Source organism: Bos taurus, chromosome 25 (genome assembly GCF_002263795.3).
Source record: "Bos taurus isolate L1 Dominette 01449 registration number 42190680 breed Hereford chromosome 25, ARS-UCD2.0, whole genome shotgun sequence".
NCBI classification, from domain to species: Eukaryota; Metazoa; Chordata; class Mammalia; order Artiodactyla; family Bovidae; genus Bos; species Bos taurus.
This window is the reverse complement of record NC_037352.1, coordinates 8,482,528-8,499,052: the sequence shown is the minus strand read 5'-3', so window position 1 is coordinate 8,499,052 and position 16,525 is coordinate 8,482,528. Positions and strand designations below refer to the sequence as shown.

Here is a 16,525-nt window from a genome sequence, read left to right as displayed (position 1 = left end):
AAGCCCAGTTGTATGAGGATTAGAGGATATTTTTTCCTCAAATTCCATGTATGACTATTGGCAAAAGTGTCAGATAATCTTGATAATCTAAATCAGATAATCAGAGAGAGAGACAAGGGAAGTCTGATGCTCTGCCACTGGTCTCATACACTTAAGAACGTTATCAAGATTCAGGTTGCATTTCACTGTTTCTCCAGGGCGCCTATGTCTCTCCTTTGCAGATAGAGTTCAGGTGTGACACGATTTCATGTCCCCGATGCTGCTAATGGTGTTTTCCATTCCTCCCCACAGGGCATCTACAGCTGCATTCACGGAGTGCACATTGAAGAAAAGAAGAAGTCTCCGGACTTCAACCTGACCGGATCCCAGAGCAACATGTTAAAACTCCTTCGATCTGCCAAAAACATCTCCAACTTGTCCAACATGAACTCCTCAAGGATGGATTCCCCCAAGAGAGCTGCGGACTTCATCCAACGAGGCTCCCTCATCGTGGACATGGTTTCAGATAAGGGCAACCTGGTCTACTCAGACAACCGGTCCTTCCAGGGGAAAGACAGCATCTTCGGGGACAACATGAACGAACTCCAGACCTTCGTGGCCAACAGGCACAAGGACAACCTCAACAATTATGTGTTCCAGGGACAGCATCCTCTGACTCTCAATGAGTCCAACCCCAATACAGTGGAGGTGGCTGTCAGCACGGAGTCCAAAGGGAATTCCAGGCCCCGGCAGCTTTGGAAAAAATCAATGGAGTCGATCCGCCAAGACTCCCTGACCCAGAACCCCATCTCCCAGAGGGACGAGGGGCCCGTGGAGAACAGGACCCACTCCCTGAAGAGTCCTCGGTACCTTCCTGAAGAAGTGGCCCACTCAGACATCTCCGAAACGTCAAGCCGGGCCACGTGCCACCGGGAGCCCGACAACAATAAGAACCACAAGGCCAAGGACAACTTCAAGAGGTCCATGGCCTCCAAGTACCCCAAGGACTGCAGCGAGGCCGAGCGCTCCTACCTGAAGACCAAAGCGAGCTCGCCCAGGGACAAGATCTACACCATCGATGGCGAGAAAGAGCCCAGTTTCCACCTCGACCCACCCTCGTTTGCGGAAAGTATGGCCCTCCCCGAGAACGTGGACTTCCCTGACACCTACCAGGAGCGCAGCGAGAGCTTCCGCAAGGGGGATTCCACGCTGCCCCTTAACCGGAATGCCCTGCATGAGGAGGACGTGCTCCCCAACAATGAGCCATACAAACTCTACTCCAAGCACTTCAGCCTGAAAGACAAGAGCTCCCCGCACAGCGAGGGCAGCGATCGGTACCGCCAGAACTCCACGCACTGCCGGAGCTGCCTGTCCAACCTGCCCACCTACGCGGGCCACTTCACAGTGCGGTCCCCCTTCAAGTGCGATGCCTGCCTGCGGATGGGGAACCTCTACGACATCGACGAGGACCAGATGCTTCAGGAGACGGGGAACCCCGCCGCCCAGGAGGAGGTCTACCAGCAGGACTGGGCCCCGAACAGCGCCCTCCAACTCCAGAAGAACAAGCTGAGGATCAGCCGGCAGCACTCCTACGATAACATCCTCGACAAACCCAGGGAGGTGGACCCTAGCAGGCCCTCCCGGAGCATCAGCCTCAAGGACCGCGAACGACTCCTGGAGGGAAACCTGTACGGGAGTCTCTTTAGCGTCCCCTCCAGCAAACTTGCGGGGAACAAGGGTTCCCTTTTCCCCCAGGGCCTGGAGGTCGGCAAGCGGAGCAAGTCCCTCTTGCCGGACCACACCTCCGAGAACCCTTTCCTCCACTCCTATGGGGATGACCAACGCTTAGTGATCGGGAGGTGCCCCTCGGACCCTTACAAACACTCGCTGCCGTCCCAGGCTGCGAATGATGGCTATCTCCGCTCGTCCTTGAGGTCGACGGCGTCATACTGTTCCAGGGACAGTAGAGGCCATAGCGACGTGTATATTTCAGAGCATGTTATGCCTTATGCTGCAAATAAGAATAATATGTACTCTGCCCCCAGGGTTTTAAACTCCTGCAGCAATAGACGTGTGTACAAGAAAATGCCTAGTATCGAATCTGATGTTTAAAACCTTCCATTAATGTTTATATTTATAGGGAAACATACCTAATGGCCAATGTCTGGAGGGGTAAATGATGGATGCCCCAGTAGTGCCCTGACCAGAGGAAGAGGATTTAGGAAGGTATTTTTCAGTTGGTTCTTTTGCACATGGCTCCAAGCCGTAGTCTTCCACTCAAGGAATCTTGTGAGGTGTGTGCTGAGCACGCCAGAGCCCAGATAGGTGAGTCCTTAACCAAAAACCAATCCACACCAGGGCGGGTCTCCTGGACATGCCCACCAGGTATGTCGCAATAATGACGCATCGGATGCCAGTGGTCATGTGACGATTTCCTATATTCCAAATTCCATTAAGACCAGCCCACCCTGTAATTTCCTCATCAGAAATGCCTCACGGTTTCTCTGATACAGAATAAGCAATATGGTATGCGTGTAAACCTGTCACAAAATAAAACAAGAATGCATCCACACTGGAGCGAGATGGAGTGTGCCAGAGATTAGGAAGTTCGGCTTTCTAAGCAGTTCAGCTTTATTGTTCTGCCTCCCTTGATGGCCCCGGCCCAACCCCACCCAGAACTCCAGGCTCCCCCAGAGGATAGCAAACCCGCGTGTCCGTGGTTCACTCTGCTAGCTTCCTCGTAGTCCATTTCCAAGACACATGGAGTAAAAGGCCCAGGAGGACCCTCAGGCAGAGAACGACAAGAGTCTCTTTGGATGTCCATTTGTGTATTTCACAGACACTCTCTCACCCTTGGCTTCGGTGGTCTTGCTCAGAGCTGCACAGACTCACACGTGTGTCTTCAATACCGTAAGTGTGGATCTTCCATCTATGACGCAGCGGCCCTTGTAGTTGATCCCGAAGACTCCTGTGTACGTAAGTTTGCGTTTCCCCCTCCTCTGGTGATGACTCAGGGTTGTATAGTATCTGTTACTCTCCCCCTCCCTCCAGGAACCTTCACTTGTTCAGTCCCCCGAATCGCCGCAGTGACGTTTAAGTGTGTGTTGCTGTTCCCAGCATGGTGAGTGTGGGGGCACGTGCCAGCGGCCACATGTGTGCTGTGATCTCTAAGAAGTAAAATGCCATCTGTCTTGCTAAAGGCCAGTGTGGCTGTAGGGCGATCTTCCTTAACCCGTTCTGAAATTCGGCCCAACACGTGTCCCCGCTCCAACCTCCTTAAATCAACAGCCTTCAAAACAGGAGAGACACTCATGTATCTACCCTGAGCATCCTCCCAATTGTGGATAATCTTTAGTGGGACGAGTGATTCCTCTCTTCTGAAACAGTCGCTCTGTTGAAGGCCAACTGCCTCACCAGCACCAACAGAACTCGCAAAATTCCTCAAGGTATTTGTCATTTCCGAGCCACTTCCATCATTCCCTTCTCACTTGCCTCAAACCTGTGCAAAAATGATAGGAAATGATACTCATTTTTGTCCACTGTGGGGGCAAGGCTGGGGAATCTTGACACACAAGAAGATCTCAGCACACCACCCTGTGCATTCAGTGTGGCCCTGCAAATGACAAGCAAGTTGTTATATTACGACGCTTCACCAAAACAATTTTCTAGTTTAAAAATTAAACACAATTAAACACGATAAAAACCACAAACAACATTCATTACATATTTTATACAGTTCAAATCTAGTAATTAGCGTGTTTTAAATACATGAATGTCCCTGAGATGTCTGGGGTAAGTAGCCACCTGATTTGCATGGTCCCTGGATCTGTGTTGGTGTCCTGTTACAGAAGCCCTAGGCTAACGCAAACTAGCTGGACCATTCCCTGGTTTCCTCCTGCATTTTGCCCTGGGCTCTTGGAGGAGGGGGCAGAATGACAGCTTGAAAAGTTAACCCGTGTCTTAGAATCCCGCCGTGTTCTGTCTTGTAGGCAGTGATTTCCTGTGAGTGGGCAGGTGCCGGGAATAATTCTCTTAGAGCTTGAGGATTCATTGAATGGCTCCATCTTTGAGATAGGACACCTGATCTACCATATTCCTATAATGATGAAAAGTGGTGGCTGAGAAGTTCAGGGTCCATGGGAGAGAGGCAGAGGGAGCCAGTGGAAGTCTTTGAGATGGACAGGCAGAAGGGGCTGATAAGGTACCAAAGATGAATACACTTGAATGTTGCATTTTATTGTTTGGATGTTGCAACTTTGCTTCTCCAGCAAGGGAGAAGCCTAGATTAAAGAACTCGGAATAGCCCCCCAATCTCTACTCTCATGCACACCTATGATCGTATCATCTTTTACCATGTTCTGCCTTTGCCCTTCCACTGCTTTTCAGACCTGTACGCCCCCAGCCAGGATCACTTCCATTTCCTCACAAGTGTCATGTCTTGACACAAAATGAATTGAAGTCTTCCAGAAGATAGCTGTGGTATATCACCAATCTAAAGAGGCTATCTGTCTTTCTCCAGTGTCTCCTCAAAACCAAGGAGCTGCCAAAGGTGGCAGAGATCTCCAGGGAGAGTAAGAATTACACTTGGAATGACCCCATAGATCAAAAAGCCTTCTTCTAATAACAACATCAGTTCTGCTGTTAACCCCATACCTCTCTGGGTATAGAAACTAAATATATGGCTTTGGGAAGAATCGACAGCAATGTAGCCAAAAAAAGAGAAAAAAGTATACCCTTCCTCTAATAGCGAAAGGGTTTTTTAAAAAAGAAATAGCTAGAATTGGATGCTATGTAGTAAACACATCATTTCCTTCCTCCATAGATTCACTGACGCCTAATAGTGATGATCCCAAACATAAGACAACCGACCATTGATTGATGGTCATTTTCCAACTGAAAGATAGTGATGTCAGGCTATTAGAAGGCCAGTCAAGTCTTTCAATTCTTTTGGGAAAGAGTAGCAGGAGTATAACATCCAGAGGTAAATCACACCTTCAGGACAGGAGGTGATAAGAATTACAGGGGATGCCCTGAACTATGGGTCCATTACAGAAGATTCCTCAGACACGTCTCAGCTCTGAGTCCTTAGATTTGTTGATGCCGAGGATCCAGGATCTCTGACCTCAAAGGCGTGCCTGAGTTTCATCTGACTCAAAGTCGAAGCCGGTGTCCGTCGTGATGCTACATTAACTCTTAATGGTTTTCTCCACTTGAGAAGGACCCAGATAGGTTATAGTGCACATGTGCAACCAACTTAAAATGTTCTGTGTAAAAGGAGAGTCTTCTGGGATGCAGGGTCTACTCTGGGCAACCTTTGGGTTTCTGGAAAATTGTTTCCATTATCCTTACATCTGCAGGTTCCTAGGCCATCCCAGGTTTTAGTGCTCTATACGGTGAGATGTCAGTGGGTCTGCTTTTTTGCCAGTGAGGCTTCCATGAGAGGCGTGGGATTACAATCGTCCTACTCATTACGCTTGTGTCCTTTGCAAATCGCATTGCATTCTTTTAGCCGGCACTGTCTCATGGACCGTACCTGGTTTTCTCTTCCCTGTTTCGTTAAGGTGCCTGAGAAGCGTTCGTACTTAGGTTTTCCGACAAAAGCATTAACATTCATCCTTTGCAGCAAACTCAGTCAAATCAATTCACACTTATTTTCAGGGGAGAAAAAATAAAATTACACCTTGTTTACAAATGAAATAGTTTCACTTAAATGGGACTCCAGCCAAGGCAGTTAATTAGTCAAAGACTCACGGCAGCCGTGCGTTCAAACATTGTTTATTCTATTTGATATGTCTACCCCTGATGTGTATTTAATATTCTGCATCTTTCTCAGGAAATGACAAATGCCCCGAATTCTTTGCAAATGGAATTGCTAATCAAAAATAAAAGCAAAAGTTGGTGTTAATTAAATGGTGATTAAAAATTTATCTCCTTTAAACCTAAAAAAGTCCAGCCTTAATAATCAGTTGTCATATAATCAATGCCTTGCACTGAAATCCGTTGCGGGGTTTAAGACCTAAATAAATACTAAGTTGAGAAACCTAAATATCTTTCAGAAGAGCTGAATGTATTCGTTAACTTTATGCAAACCCTATACTGTTTCTTCGTGTAGAGCTGTTGTTTATGAATTCTTCAAAGGGGAACATGAATTGCTTCTGAAATGGTGCCTGTTTGCATGAAGCACAGCTAGAACAGACATAATTGGATTTCAAGGGGAAAACCAACAACAAAAAAACTCCCCGAACTTAATAGGTGAAAGCTAAACTCAGTGGTTGGTATTTAATATGAGTTCAAGGCAATTTGCATTCCAAAAGCAGTGTTTATTTTCCCTTGAGACAAAATAAGACCTTTCCAGATGCCCCATCTTCTCTTGGTAAACCGTGTTGGAAGTGTTTAATGAAAGGTTACCTGGAATTTTGACTTGACAAGTTCCCCCAGTATGCAGTTGCCCTTTTGCATTCAACCCCTTTACATTGTTGTATGCTCCTATCTAATTGTATCAGATGAGGTCAGCTTGGCCCTTGATGGAGATCGGAGATGTCCAAATGCACTTATCCTGTGAATATCAATGCTCGGGTACACATGTATATAATATACATGCTTGTTTTCTACAATTTACACGTACGTGTATTATCCAAATAAAGTTGTATATAATGTAAAGTTTATGTTAAAATTTAAATGATGATAAGGATATGAACACATGGAAAACCCATGCTGGTTATTGATGGGATGATACTTCTGTGAAGAGGGCACTATTTTTTTTTAATAATCTCAGTTCTAGGGAGGATAATAGAACCCAAGTGGCATTTGTGTGTTGGAGTTCTTGGCCCCTTACATAAAAAATATCTGGGGTTAGGGGTACGGGATGCAGTCTGCTCACTGTTACTCTAGAAGACAGTGCTGATACGGACACGCACCTGATTTCTGCAAACCCGCTGAAGGGCGCGTTTCCTGTTTAAACGCCTTCTCTTCTTTGCCCACCCACACTCTTTCTGTGCCCTTAAATACTCAGTATAGTATCAGTTAACAGTGTCTGCCCACAAGAGTTCTAAAAAAACAGAACTTATAGAACTGCACCAAGACTTGGGGCAAGGAGAAAGGAGATGGGAAAATTAAGAGAAAATGCAGTTGCAAAGGGGCAGTAGTCATCTGTTTAAGACTGTCAGGTTGACAATGTCAGAGTCAGGTCTAGAACCCAAGACTTCCTGGTCCAAGTCCTAGCTTGGTTCCCCTTTCCAGGCTATCTCATCCCTAGGTTTCTCTCAAGAGTGTTCCCCTGAACACCTCTAGGATCAGTGCTGGAAAACCTCACAGAACTGACCTGGCTGTCTTTGCCTCTTGCCTTATACAGACCCATGCACCCTTCTTTGAATTTGGTTTTCCTTTAAGCTCCCCCAAAACCCCTTGCCTCAGAGTGCTGGAGAAGAGAAACCTCTTTCCAGGGACTTATTCCCTGGGAAGAGTGGATAACAGGATATAGTTTAAAATCTCAAACCAAAGATGAAAACTGGCAGTAACCGTTGAGGTTATATTGTTACATTTCTCGTTAGCCAAGGATGAACAAAGGACCTTGATTAGCTGATGGAAGCTGACTAAGTATCCATTCTCCTTTTAGGGCCAATTTGGGATGGAGGAGAGGCAAAGGGAATAGAAAGTACAGTCTCGTCCCATAAGCACCTTCTAGAACTTCAGTGCCGAAGGACGAAAGACAAGCGAGAACACAGACCAAATGAAAAAACTGGAAATGATGGTTTTCATCAGGAGATAAAAATGTATGTGATTCCATGATAAAAAAAAACAAACAAACAGGTAATCCCTTCCCTAGACTTACTTCCTAGTAACTTTAGAGAATATAGTTGTTCCTGGAGATACCCGTCCATGACGGCACTCGGGACACCTAGGAGCATTGATCAGGTGACCAGACTCGCCCTTCTCTGATTTTGCACAGGCAGGCTTGGATCTGGGTCCTCTCAGTTCTCCAGTCCTTGCCGCATCATGCCTCCTTCCACCTCTGCTTTATGACATGTACTTTAAGAAAAGGTTGGGGGGAAAAAAATCCTCAAAGGATTGGGAAATAGACCATGATGTAAAAAAGCTTTTGTGTTTGGTTTGGTTTTTGACTTGTGAAGAGTACTTTGGATAGTTCAGGGTAAAAAATGTATCAGGGAGGAAAGTAGAGAGAATTCCTGTGGAGTCCCAAGTGCCTCTGTGTTGTGGTTAGCCAAAAAGAATGCGTCAGGTGCCTGGAAAGAAAAGGGGACGATGAGACAGCAAAAGGATTTAAGGTGTATTTCAGAAAGATGGTGGGGTGGAGAAGGGGCTTATTTTTTTCTCTGTCCATCCTGTTCTTGTGCATTTCTGAAACACTGGGGTCTCCGTTCATCCCAAGAACGTGCCTTGGTTCAGCACCTGAATTTGGAAATATCAAAATGTATCTACATTGCGTGTAGACTGTATTCTGGGTACGTCCTAGAATGCGATCCTCAAAATAGCCTGGGGATCTAAGTAGGATTGCTCTCCTTTTACAGATAAGAAAACTGATTCAGGTTGGTTTCAGCCTCATTCAGCCACAAGAATCTGCTAATAAATGTGTATTGTTAGGCATAGTCTTGAAGTGCCTGATCTCCTCCGGGGGAGGGGGTCAGAATAGAAGTCTGGAAAAGAGATGTGTTGTTTTGAGGTCCCCGGGGCTCTGTCTTGAGTTTCCGCCTCTGTGGTGAGGAAGGTGATGAGTGTCTGTTTTGGGGTGTGTTGAGAACTCCCAGGATCCCACCTCTGTTCATTGGCCCCTCCTGAGACTTGAACGCTATCTGTGTCTCTCCCCTGTATGCTTGCACTCAGCACTTACTTTTTTGGTTCCTGGGGAGTTATTTTCTCTACTTAGCATGTGCCTAATATTAAATATCCCCTTCCTAATATCTCTTCTTTTTCTTAGTAGACATCAGGGATAATTCCATTAACATATGCAAATAATATGCTCTCACATGTGTGCGGGCACACATGCCCACACACACACACACACACACACACACACACACACACACACTGCCTTGTGGCCCCATTAAAGCCTTCCTACGCATGCCAGCCCATTTTCAGAAAGAGGATACTGCTTGCAAGTGACTGTCCCTTCTGTTGATTGTCTTTGCCAAGCAGACAGAACAGAGTTTGCAGGTGTGACAGGGAATAAGAAATAGAGTTTGTGCATAAATGACCAGGAGCTTTGGTAATCAGTATGGCTGAGGGCCAGCTATTAAGAATTTTTCCCCCTGGTCACTGACTTTAAGATAACTGTTGAACCACTGCAATGCTTGTTTGGTTTGTCTCATTAAAGAATGTTGCACCAGAATATTCCCAGCAGGCTTTCTAGGAGTCTGAAAAGATGTAGGGCATAATGCATTGTGTAGGCAATGACCCATGAAGCCTTTCTTGAACCCCCTCTCCCATGTTCTAAGCCATACCCCTCTCTCCTGGCATTTATATTTACTGCGAGGTGGGGCACAGTAGAACCATTTTATAGAAAAGCAAACTGAGTGAGGTTTGATGGAATGTCTATCTGGGGGATTCTGTGATTCAGTCCCTCTAGAGGGTCAATTAACCGAAGGTTAAATGACCTTAACCTTAAGGTTGTCCTAGTCCCTGAGAAATTCTCTAGCCCTTTACATATTTCAAGCTGGCAGTAAAAAGTCTCTGAAGACAGAAAGGTTATTGTTACTTAATAGTTATTTGAGATCCTGTTGTTGCGTCTACAAATGCATGACAACATTCTCCCAGGGATGCTGAGCTTTGCATAAACTAGAACACTTCAAAGAACAATGTGGCCAGTGGTATCTCTTCACTGGGGCTGTATTTCAAAGCACACAACTCTCTAGGGAGCAGGAACCAAATTGTTGAAAATGGAGTCATTTCTCAGAGTAACTTCCTCAATAAGGTGTCAGCAGTATGTAGAAACAAGACAAAACCAAGATCATCACTCATAAATCCCTCTTATATACCACATTCGTGAAACAATGAGTTTGCATCCTGGCAATTCTGAGAACATCCCTCATTAGCCATAGCCCTAGGTCATAACCTCCTCCAATTAATTCTCTCTCACACCTTTGGGAAGGATTTAAGTTGAGCCTTCAAAAGGATATTAATATAACACGTAGCCAATACCACAGCTGCCTTTTAAATTAATAAGGTTAATTGTTCTCCAGCAAACATAAGTTTGTCTTTGGCATTTTAAATGCTTCTCATTGATCTGACATTTTGCTGTTTCAAGCTTTTAAAAGGGCTCAAATCAAAGATATTGATAGCTAAGCAAATAGTGAAGGTCCAGAAATATAAAAAACATTGTTGGCTTTTCCATGAAGAACAGTCATAAGCTTTTGAATTCGATTGAGGTTTCTACATTAGCCATCTAAGGTTTATTGAATTATGTCTGTTCTCAGTTAAGCTAATTCGAATAAATGAACTGTATTGACTTTTTAAACCTATTTTATTTTTTTAGAAAATCTTTAGTTTATTAGGTCTGTAGACACAGTTCTGGGGCCATGACCATTAAGTAAATGTTCCTGGGCAGAAATTTATTAATAAGATTCAGATGACTATTTAGGGTCATATTCAGTTGATCATCTTTGAAAATCTTGATGGATTTGGGAAGATGAATATAGAACTCCTGACATTTATGTTTCTTAAATTTTTTCCCTGGGAAAGAATGTCAATTGTTTATTTTTTTCAAATAAGAGATAAGGTTAGAATAATATTTTCATAGAAAATTCAGTAAACTACTCAAAAAACTAATTACATGGCTAGATATGGCTCAGATGCCTTCCAAGCCTGAGAGTCCCCAAAGATTTCTTTTATCAGTTGTTTTTAACTCTGAATCTTAATCTTATTCATTCCCTTGCTAAAACAAGTTTAAAAGCATACACTTTCCAAATTATTTAGTCGGGATAAGTCAATGTAGTTTATCACAATAGAATGTCTGTGTATATGTTTATGTATAGTCTGTATATTTCAAGCTAGATATTCAGAAAGAATTAGGTGAGTTAATCGGTGGCTTGAATAAGATCATAAACATCATAAATAATGGCCTTCTCAGACAGAAAAAGAGGGTAAACTATCTTTCACTTGTGTTTTAAGACTCACTTAATAATACACAAGCTGGTCATTACCCACAAGAAAGAAATTTAATTAAGTGGCTTGAAAGGTCTGTGTCCGAGTTCACTTTTAACGCAACATGGAGAGGATCACATGTCTGTATGCAGAGGGTTTCCATTCACAGCTGCATTCAAACACAGTTGAAAACCCACATCAGAACTGGCTCGATCTCTGGTTTGGTGGAGCCCAAAGCAAGCTGTGTTCTCTACTCACTGGTCTTCATTCAGGAATAAGATCTTCACTCACCAACCGCAACCGTTTATATCTGTCATGTTTTAATCCACTGCATGAGGAAGTGCTAATAACTGTATTAAATATTTCCAAGCATAGCTACAAAATTACACGTTTGCTTAACACCTTTCTATGATAGAGGAAGTATATCCTATGGTGTCTCCTTGTAGTATGTCTTTTATTTTTGTTCAACGTGTTATCAATTGTTTTAAGGAATGGGGTTTGAAATGTGTGTGCAAACTGGTATGTACATAACTCCCGAGGCAACAAAAGTGCCCAGTCATATGGTGTAAAAATGTAAATACAGGAAAATTTCATTTTTCTAATAAAGATAATTTCTGCCAATTGATATGAAAATGAGAAACGGAGTTGTGGTCTTTGTTCTTGTTACTGCTGCGGTTGTGGGCATTGGGAATGTTTCATATGGGCTTCGTATTTGTAGAAAAGGGGAATCGTTTGACTTGCCCCTCTATGCATTGGAGGAGTGGTGAGGGGAGCGTAGAACTGGGAAGAACCCAAGACTTGGCTTCAGGATTTTAGCAGCGAGCTTTAGCAGCGAGATCCACTGTCCTTCACCTGGATCTCATCTTCCTGTGCAGTTTCCACACTCACAGTCTTGACTCTGATCACACTGAACGTCACCAAGGCCTGTGACTTATGATTCTGGGGGGAAAAAAAAAACAAACAAACCATGGTTAAAGCCCTCCTTTTCTTTTCGTATCCCAGGCAACAGCTGACCGCAAAGAACTACCCTTCTCCATACGCCTTCGATATGACTCACGGATGCCTGCTTGTTTCTCCACTCCAAGGCCAAACACAGACCCTTCAAGTTCCCAGTCTTTTCCTCATAAATGATCAGGTGCCTTCTTGTTCCCAATGATCAATAGAAACAAAACTGTTTTTTAACCTGCCAGAGCCAGCTCCCCGCCTCCTCCTGGGAATGGACTGGCCTCAGATTCTCAGGTGTACTTCTGTCCAGTCCCCCCTCTCTCCCTCATCTCATGCCCCCACATCCTGTTCTTTCCAGTTCTGTTTACCACCGCCTACAAAAGAAACACTGCTTTTCCCTAACACGTGAGACACTTGCAGATCTTATAGTCACAGCATTCTCCCCATTCCAATAGTCGTCCCCCTATTGCAAGAGTTCCTTTCTTTTCCTTGAAATAATTCTTCTCAATCAAGTCTCTCCTGACTAAACCTAGATTTAATTTTCATTTGACAACTCCCAGCTCTAGATCAAATGACATTTCTAAAACCAAAAGCTGACTGTGTTCACTTCACTGCTCCTGTACTTCAAATCTTCAGCTTGAAACAAAGAATCCACAGGTAAAGCCCGAATTCCACAGCCCAGCACAGAATCTTCCCAGTCCCCACCAAACCCCTTCCCACCACGTGCCTTAGGCTATATCTGCAACTAATGTCTTTTCTGCGCCTCTCCAAAGCCACCACGAGCTCTGGGGGTTCCATGCCTTCGCTCATGCTCTTCTTTCCTCCTGAGATGCTGGTCTCCTGCTCATCTCCTTGTCAACTCTTAATCCTCCTTCAAGTTGTATCTTCAACAGAAGCCTTTCCTTAGTCTTCCCAAGCTCCCCTCAGCAGCAGAATGAACAGTTGATTTCTCCATGATTCAGCCCCTTGTACACACATCTATCAAATGATTTAGCAGGCTTTGCTAAACTTTTTGGAAAAGACCCTGTTGCTGAGAAAGATTGAAGGGAGGGGAAGAAGGGGATGATAGAGGTTGACATGGTTGGATGGCATCACCAACTCGATGGACATGAGTTTGAGCAAACTGTGGAAGTTGGTGAAGGACAAGGAAGCCTGATGTGCTGCAGTCCATGGGGTCACGAAGAGTCGGACATGACTTGGTGACTGAACAACAACAACTAAAATTTGGGGGCTTCTTGGGTGGCACTAGTGGTAAAGAATCCACCTGCCAGTGCAGGAGATGCAAGAGACACGCATTCAATCCCTGAGTCAGAAAGATTCCCTGGAGAAGGCATGGTAACCCACTCCAGTATTCTTGCCTGGAGAATCCTATGGACAGAGGAGCCTGGTGGGCTACAGTTCATGGGGTCGCAAGGAGTGAGACACAACTGAGCGCACACACAAACACACTGAACTTTTTAAAGTGTGCTATCTCTCCAGTGTTCTTGCCTGGAGAATCCCAGGGACAGGGGAGCCTCGTGGGCTGCCGTCTATGGGGTCACACAGAATTGGACACAACTGAAGCGACTTAGCAGCAGCAGCAGCAGCAGCATCTCTCCTTAGAATGTACGATTTTCCAGGGCTTTTCAGTTCTAGATGAAAATATGTAGTTTTTCATCTTTGAATCCTAGCACCCAGCCCAGCGTCTGACATAGAGTGGGCCTGTTCAGATGGGTAGGAGAAGAGCTAATTGGAAGAGTGGGTGGCTGATGGTTGGGTGAGTGGCTGGATGGGCATATAGATGGAGTGCCTTGGAACCTGTTCTTGGTTTACTGTGCTCTCTACCTTACCTACTTTGACTATAAATACCACTGATTAGTCCCACATCTTTGTATTTGTGTGGCCTCCCCTATAAATTCTAGACTTATATATCCATATCTGTATTGTGTAACTCCACCTAGAGATCTTAAACATATCCAAATGCCAAAATATCTGAAAAAGCATATTGGACCATCCCCACTCCCCACATAGAATTCTTGTTCCCCATCTCAGAAAACAGCTCTGCTACTGACTTGACGTCTCAATCTAAATACTTCCTGGTCATCCTTCACTCTTCCTCCTGACCCCCCACCCCCCACCCCTTACTCCATCCACCAGCTCTGTCTGTGTGACTTTTAAAATGCACTCAGGATCCATCTGCTTCTCATCACTTCTACCATGTCACCCTCCCATTTATGCAAATGCAACTGCTTTTTAACCTGTGTACCTGCTTCCTCTCTTGCCTCCTTGCCTCCATTCTCCAGACAGAAGACACGAATTACATCACATCCCTCACTGGGTCTCAAGTCTTTAGTACCTTCTCATCGCAGTCAGAATAAAATCAAAATTCTTCCCCATTCTAACTCCATGTCCCAAACTCTTTTTTTGAAAATTATGCATTTGTCATTTTTAATTATTTTGGGCTGCACTGGGTCTTCGTTGTCGGCACACGGGCGTTCTCTAGTTGAGGCAAGCGGGAGCTCCTCCCTGGTCGTGGTGTGCAGGCTTCTCGTTGCGGTGGCTCTTTTTGTTGGGGGACGCAGGCCCTGGTGTGCAGGAGTCAGTAGTTGTGCTTCCTGGGCTCCAGAACACAGGCTCAGTAGTTGGCCTTAGTTACTCCATGTCATGTGGGATCTTCTCAGACCAGGGATCAAACCTGTGTCCCTTTCATTGGCAGGCAGATTCTGAACCACTAGACCACCAGAGAAGCCCCCAAACTCTTACACTGTAGTATACACTCCAAGAAAAAAAAAAAAAAAAGACAAATGTTTCCCTTTGCTTTTGCCTTGTTCCCTGTTTTTGGAGTCTAGGGACTCCAAAGCCTTTTCTCTTTTTTTGGATCAGCCAACGATGGGCCATTTCCAACACATTTTCCATTTCCAACACATTTTCCATTTCCAACACATTTTCCATTAACTGAAGTGGCACTAAATACCCTCGCTGCTATGAAACTAATCAGCAATTTGTGAGATGCCTTTACATCCATGTAGCCCCATTTGGGGTCATAATTATTTCCTAATTAGGAGGCAATTTATACTTGGGACTTGGGACATTTGCTTTTTCCAGTGATGTGGCTATCCAGAATGGTTCAGTTCTTTTTTTTTTTTCCTCCCCCAAGATTTTGCTGGCTAAAGCCAGATGACCAGACAGCCAAGCAAACTTAATTAACAGACAGTTCTGTTCCTGTGGGAGGGAAAAATCTCTCACTTTCCAGTCAAATGTGCTATCATTCTGAGAACAAAACCAAATATATTTCTTTTGGAAGACCTTGTAATCTTCTGCTAGGAATGGAGTGGGGGGAGAGGAGGAAATCAGTTATCTTTTTTCCCAAGAGTTTTGATGCAGTTTATTAAAGTTCTTTCAACTAACCCATCTGTGTAAAAATCTCTTTTTAAATCTTTAAAACACTCCATTGTAGCAGGGATTATAATACCCATTTTACATATTCGGAAACCAAGGTTCAGAGAGTTGAAGTGACTTCCCAAAGACTATACAACCAGGTCATTGTGAAGCTGGGGCCAGAGGTGAGCACATGTCAACTGAACCTTACATCCCGTGATATTTTCATATCTATTTAGTGTTCACCATTACTTAGATTCCAGTAATCACAGAGTCCTGTGAGACAGGAACCACCTGTGTGTCCCTGATGACTTACGTATTGTAAATGGCCAGTAAATGTTTTTAAATAAACAAGAAGCAGAAAGAAGAACCAGGAAGTCTCAGTTCTTGGCCACATGTTTGCTGTGTGATTTTTGTCTTTTCACTTCACGTCTCTGATTCTTCAGCAGAAGGCGATGGCACCCCACTCCAGTACTCTTGCCTGGAAAATCCCATGGACAGAGGAGCCTGCTCGGCTGCAGCCCATGGGTTGCTAAGAGTCGGACACGACTGAGCAACTTCCCTTTCACTTTTCACTTTCATGCATTGGAGAAGGAAATGGCAACCCACTCCGGTGTTCTTGCCTGGAGAATCCCAGGGACGGGGGAGCCTGGTGGGCTGCTGTCTATGGGGTCACACAGAGTTGGACACGACTGAAGCAACTTAGCAGCAGCAGCAGCTCTGATTCTCCTCATAGTCTTCTCGTGCATATCTGTGAAATGAGGATTTTCAGCTCCAACTTTGCCCTCTTCCTAAGCATGTGCAGAGGCATTGTCAACTCTAGCATACAAAAGATAACCCCTTCAGTACTTTCTTTAGTTCCAAAACTTTGGAGTTGTGTTCCAGGTATCTCCAAAGAAAAACAACTTCCAGTGATCATATGACTTCTTTTCTGGGGATCAAGTGTATCTTTCCCTGGAGGTGAGAATGGTCCAAGAATTAGAGGTCATAGATTAGGACTTTCCACTAAGGAAGCAGAAAAGTGGTCACTGGCTTTGTTGCTGAGCTCTCCGCGGGACTGAAATCTCCAAAGATTTATGTGCCAAGTCTTCGCTACTCTCCTTAGACAACAGAAAGACAAGAGGTTCACATTTTTGTTTCTGGAAAT

The 16,525-nt window shown here is 44.6% G+C and overlaps 1 protein-coding gene across 2 annotated transcripts in view; it reads left to right on the top strand.

Moving 5' to 3' along the window:
* GRIN2A (glutamate ionotropic receptor NMDA type subunit 2A) overlaps positions 1-11,716 on the top strand; it is a 449,565-nt gene extending 437,849 nt beyond the window's left edge. Inside the window, exons 13-14 of one of the 2 annotated variants that reach the window (XR_009492825.1) lie at positions 292-2,951; positions 7,595-11,716. Coding sequence is in view for 1 of the 2 variants with exons in the window: in XM_059881544.1 (XP_059737527.1) it covers positions 292-2,091 (1,800 nt within the window). In the remaining variant the exon portion in view is untranslated. Of the gene's footprint in view, positions 1-291 lie in introns of both variants that reach the window. The other variant, XM_059881544.1, reaches the window with a different exon arrangement.
* Positions 11,717-16,525: the final 4,809 nt, after the last annotated feature.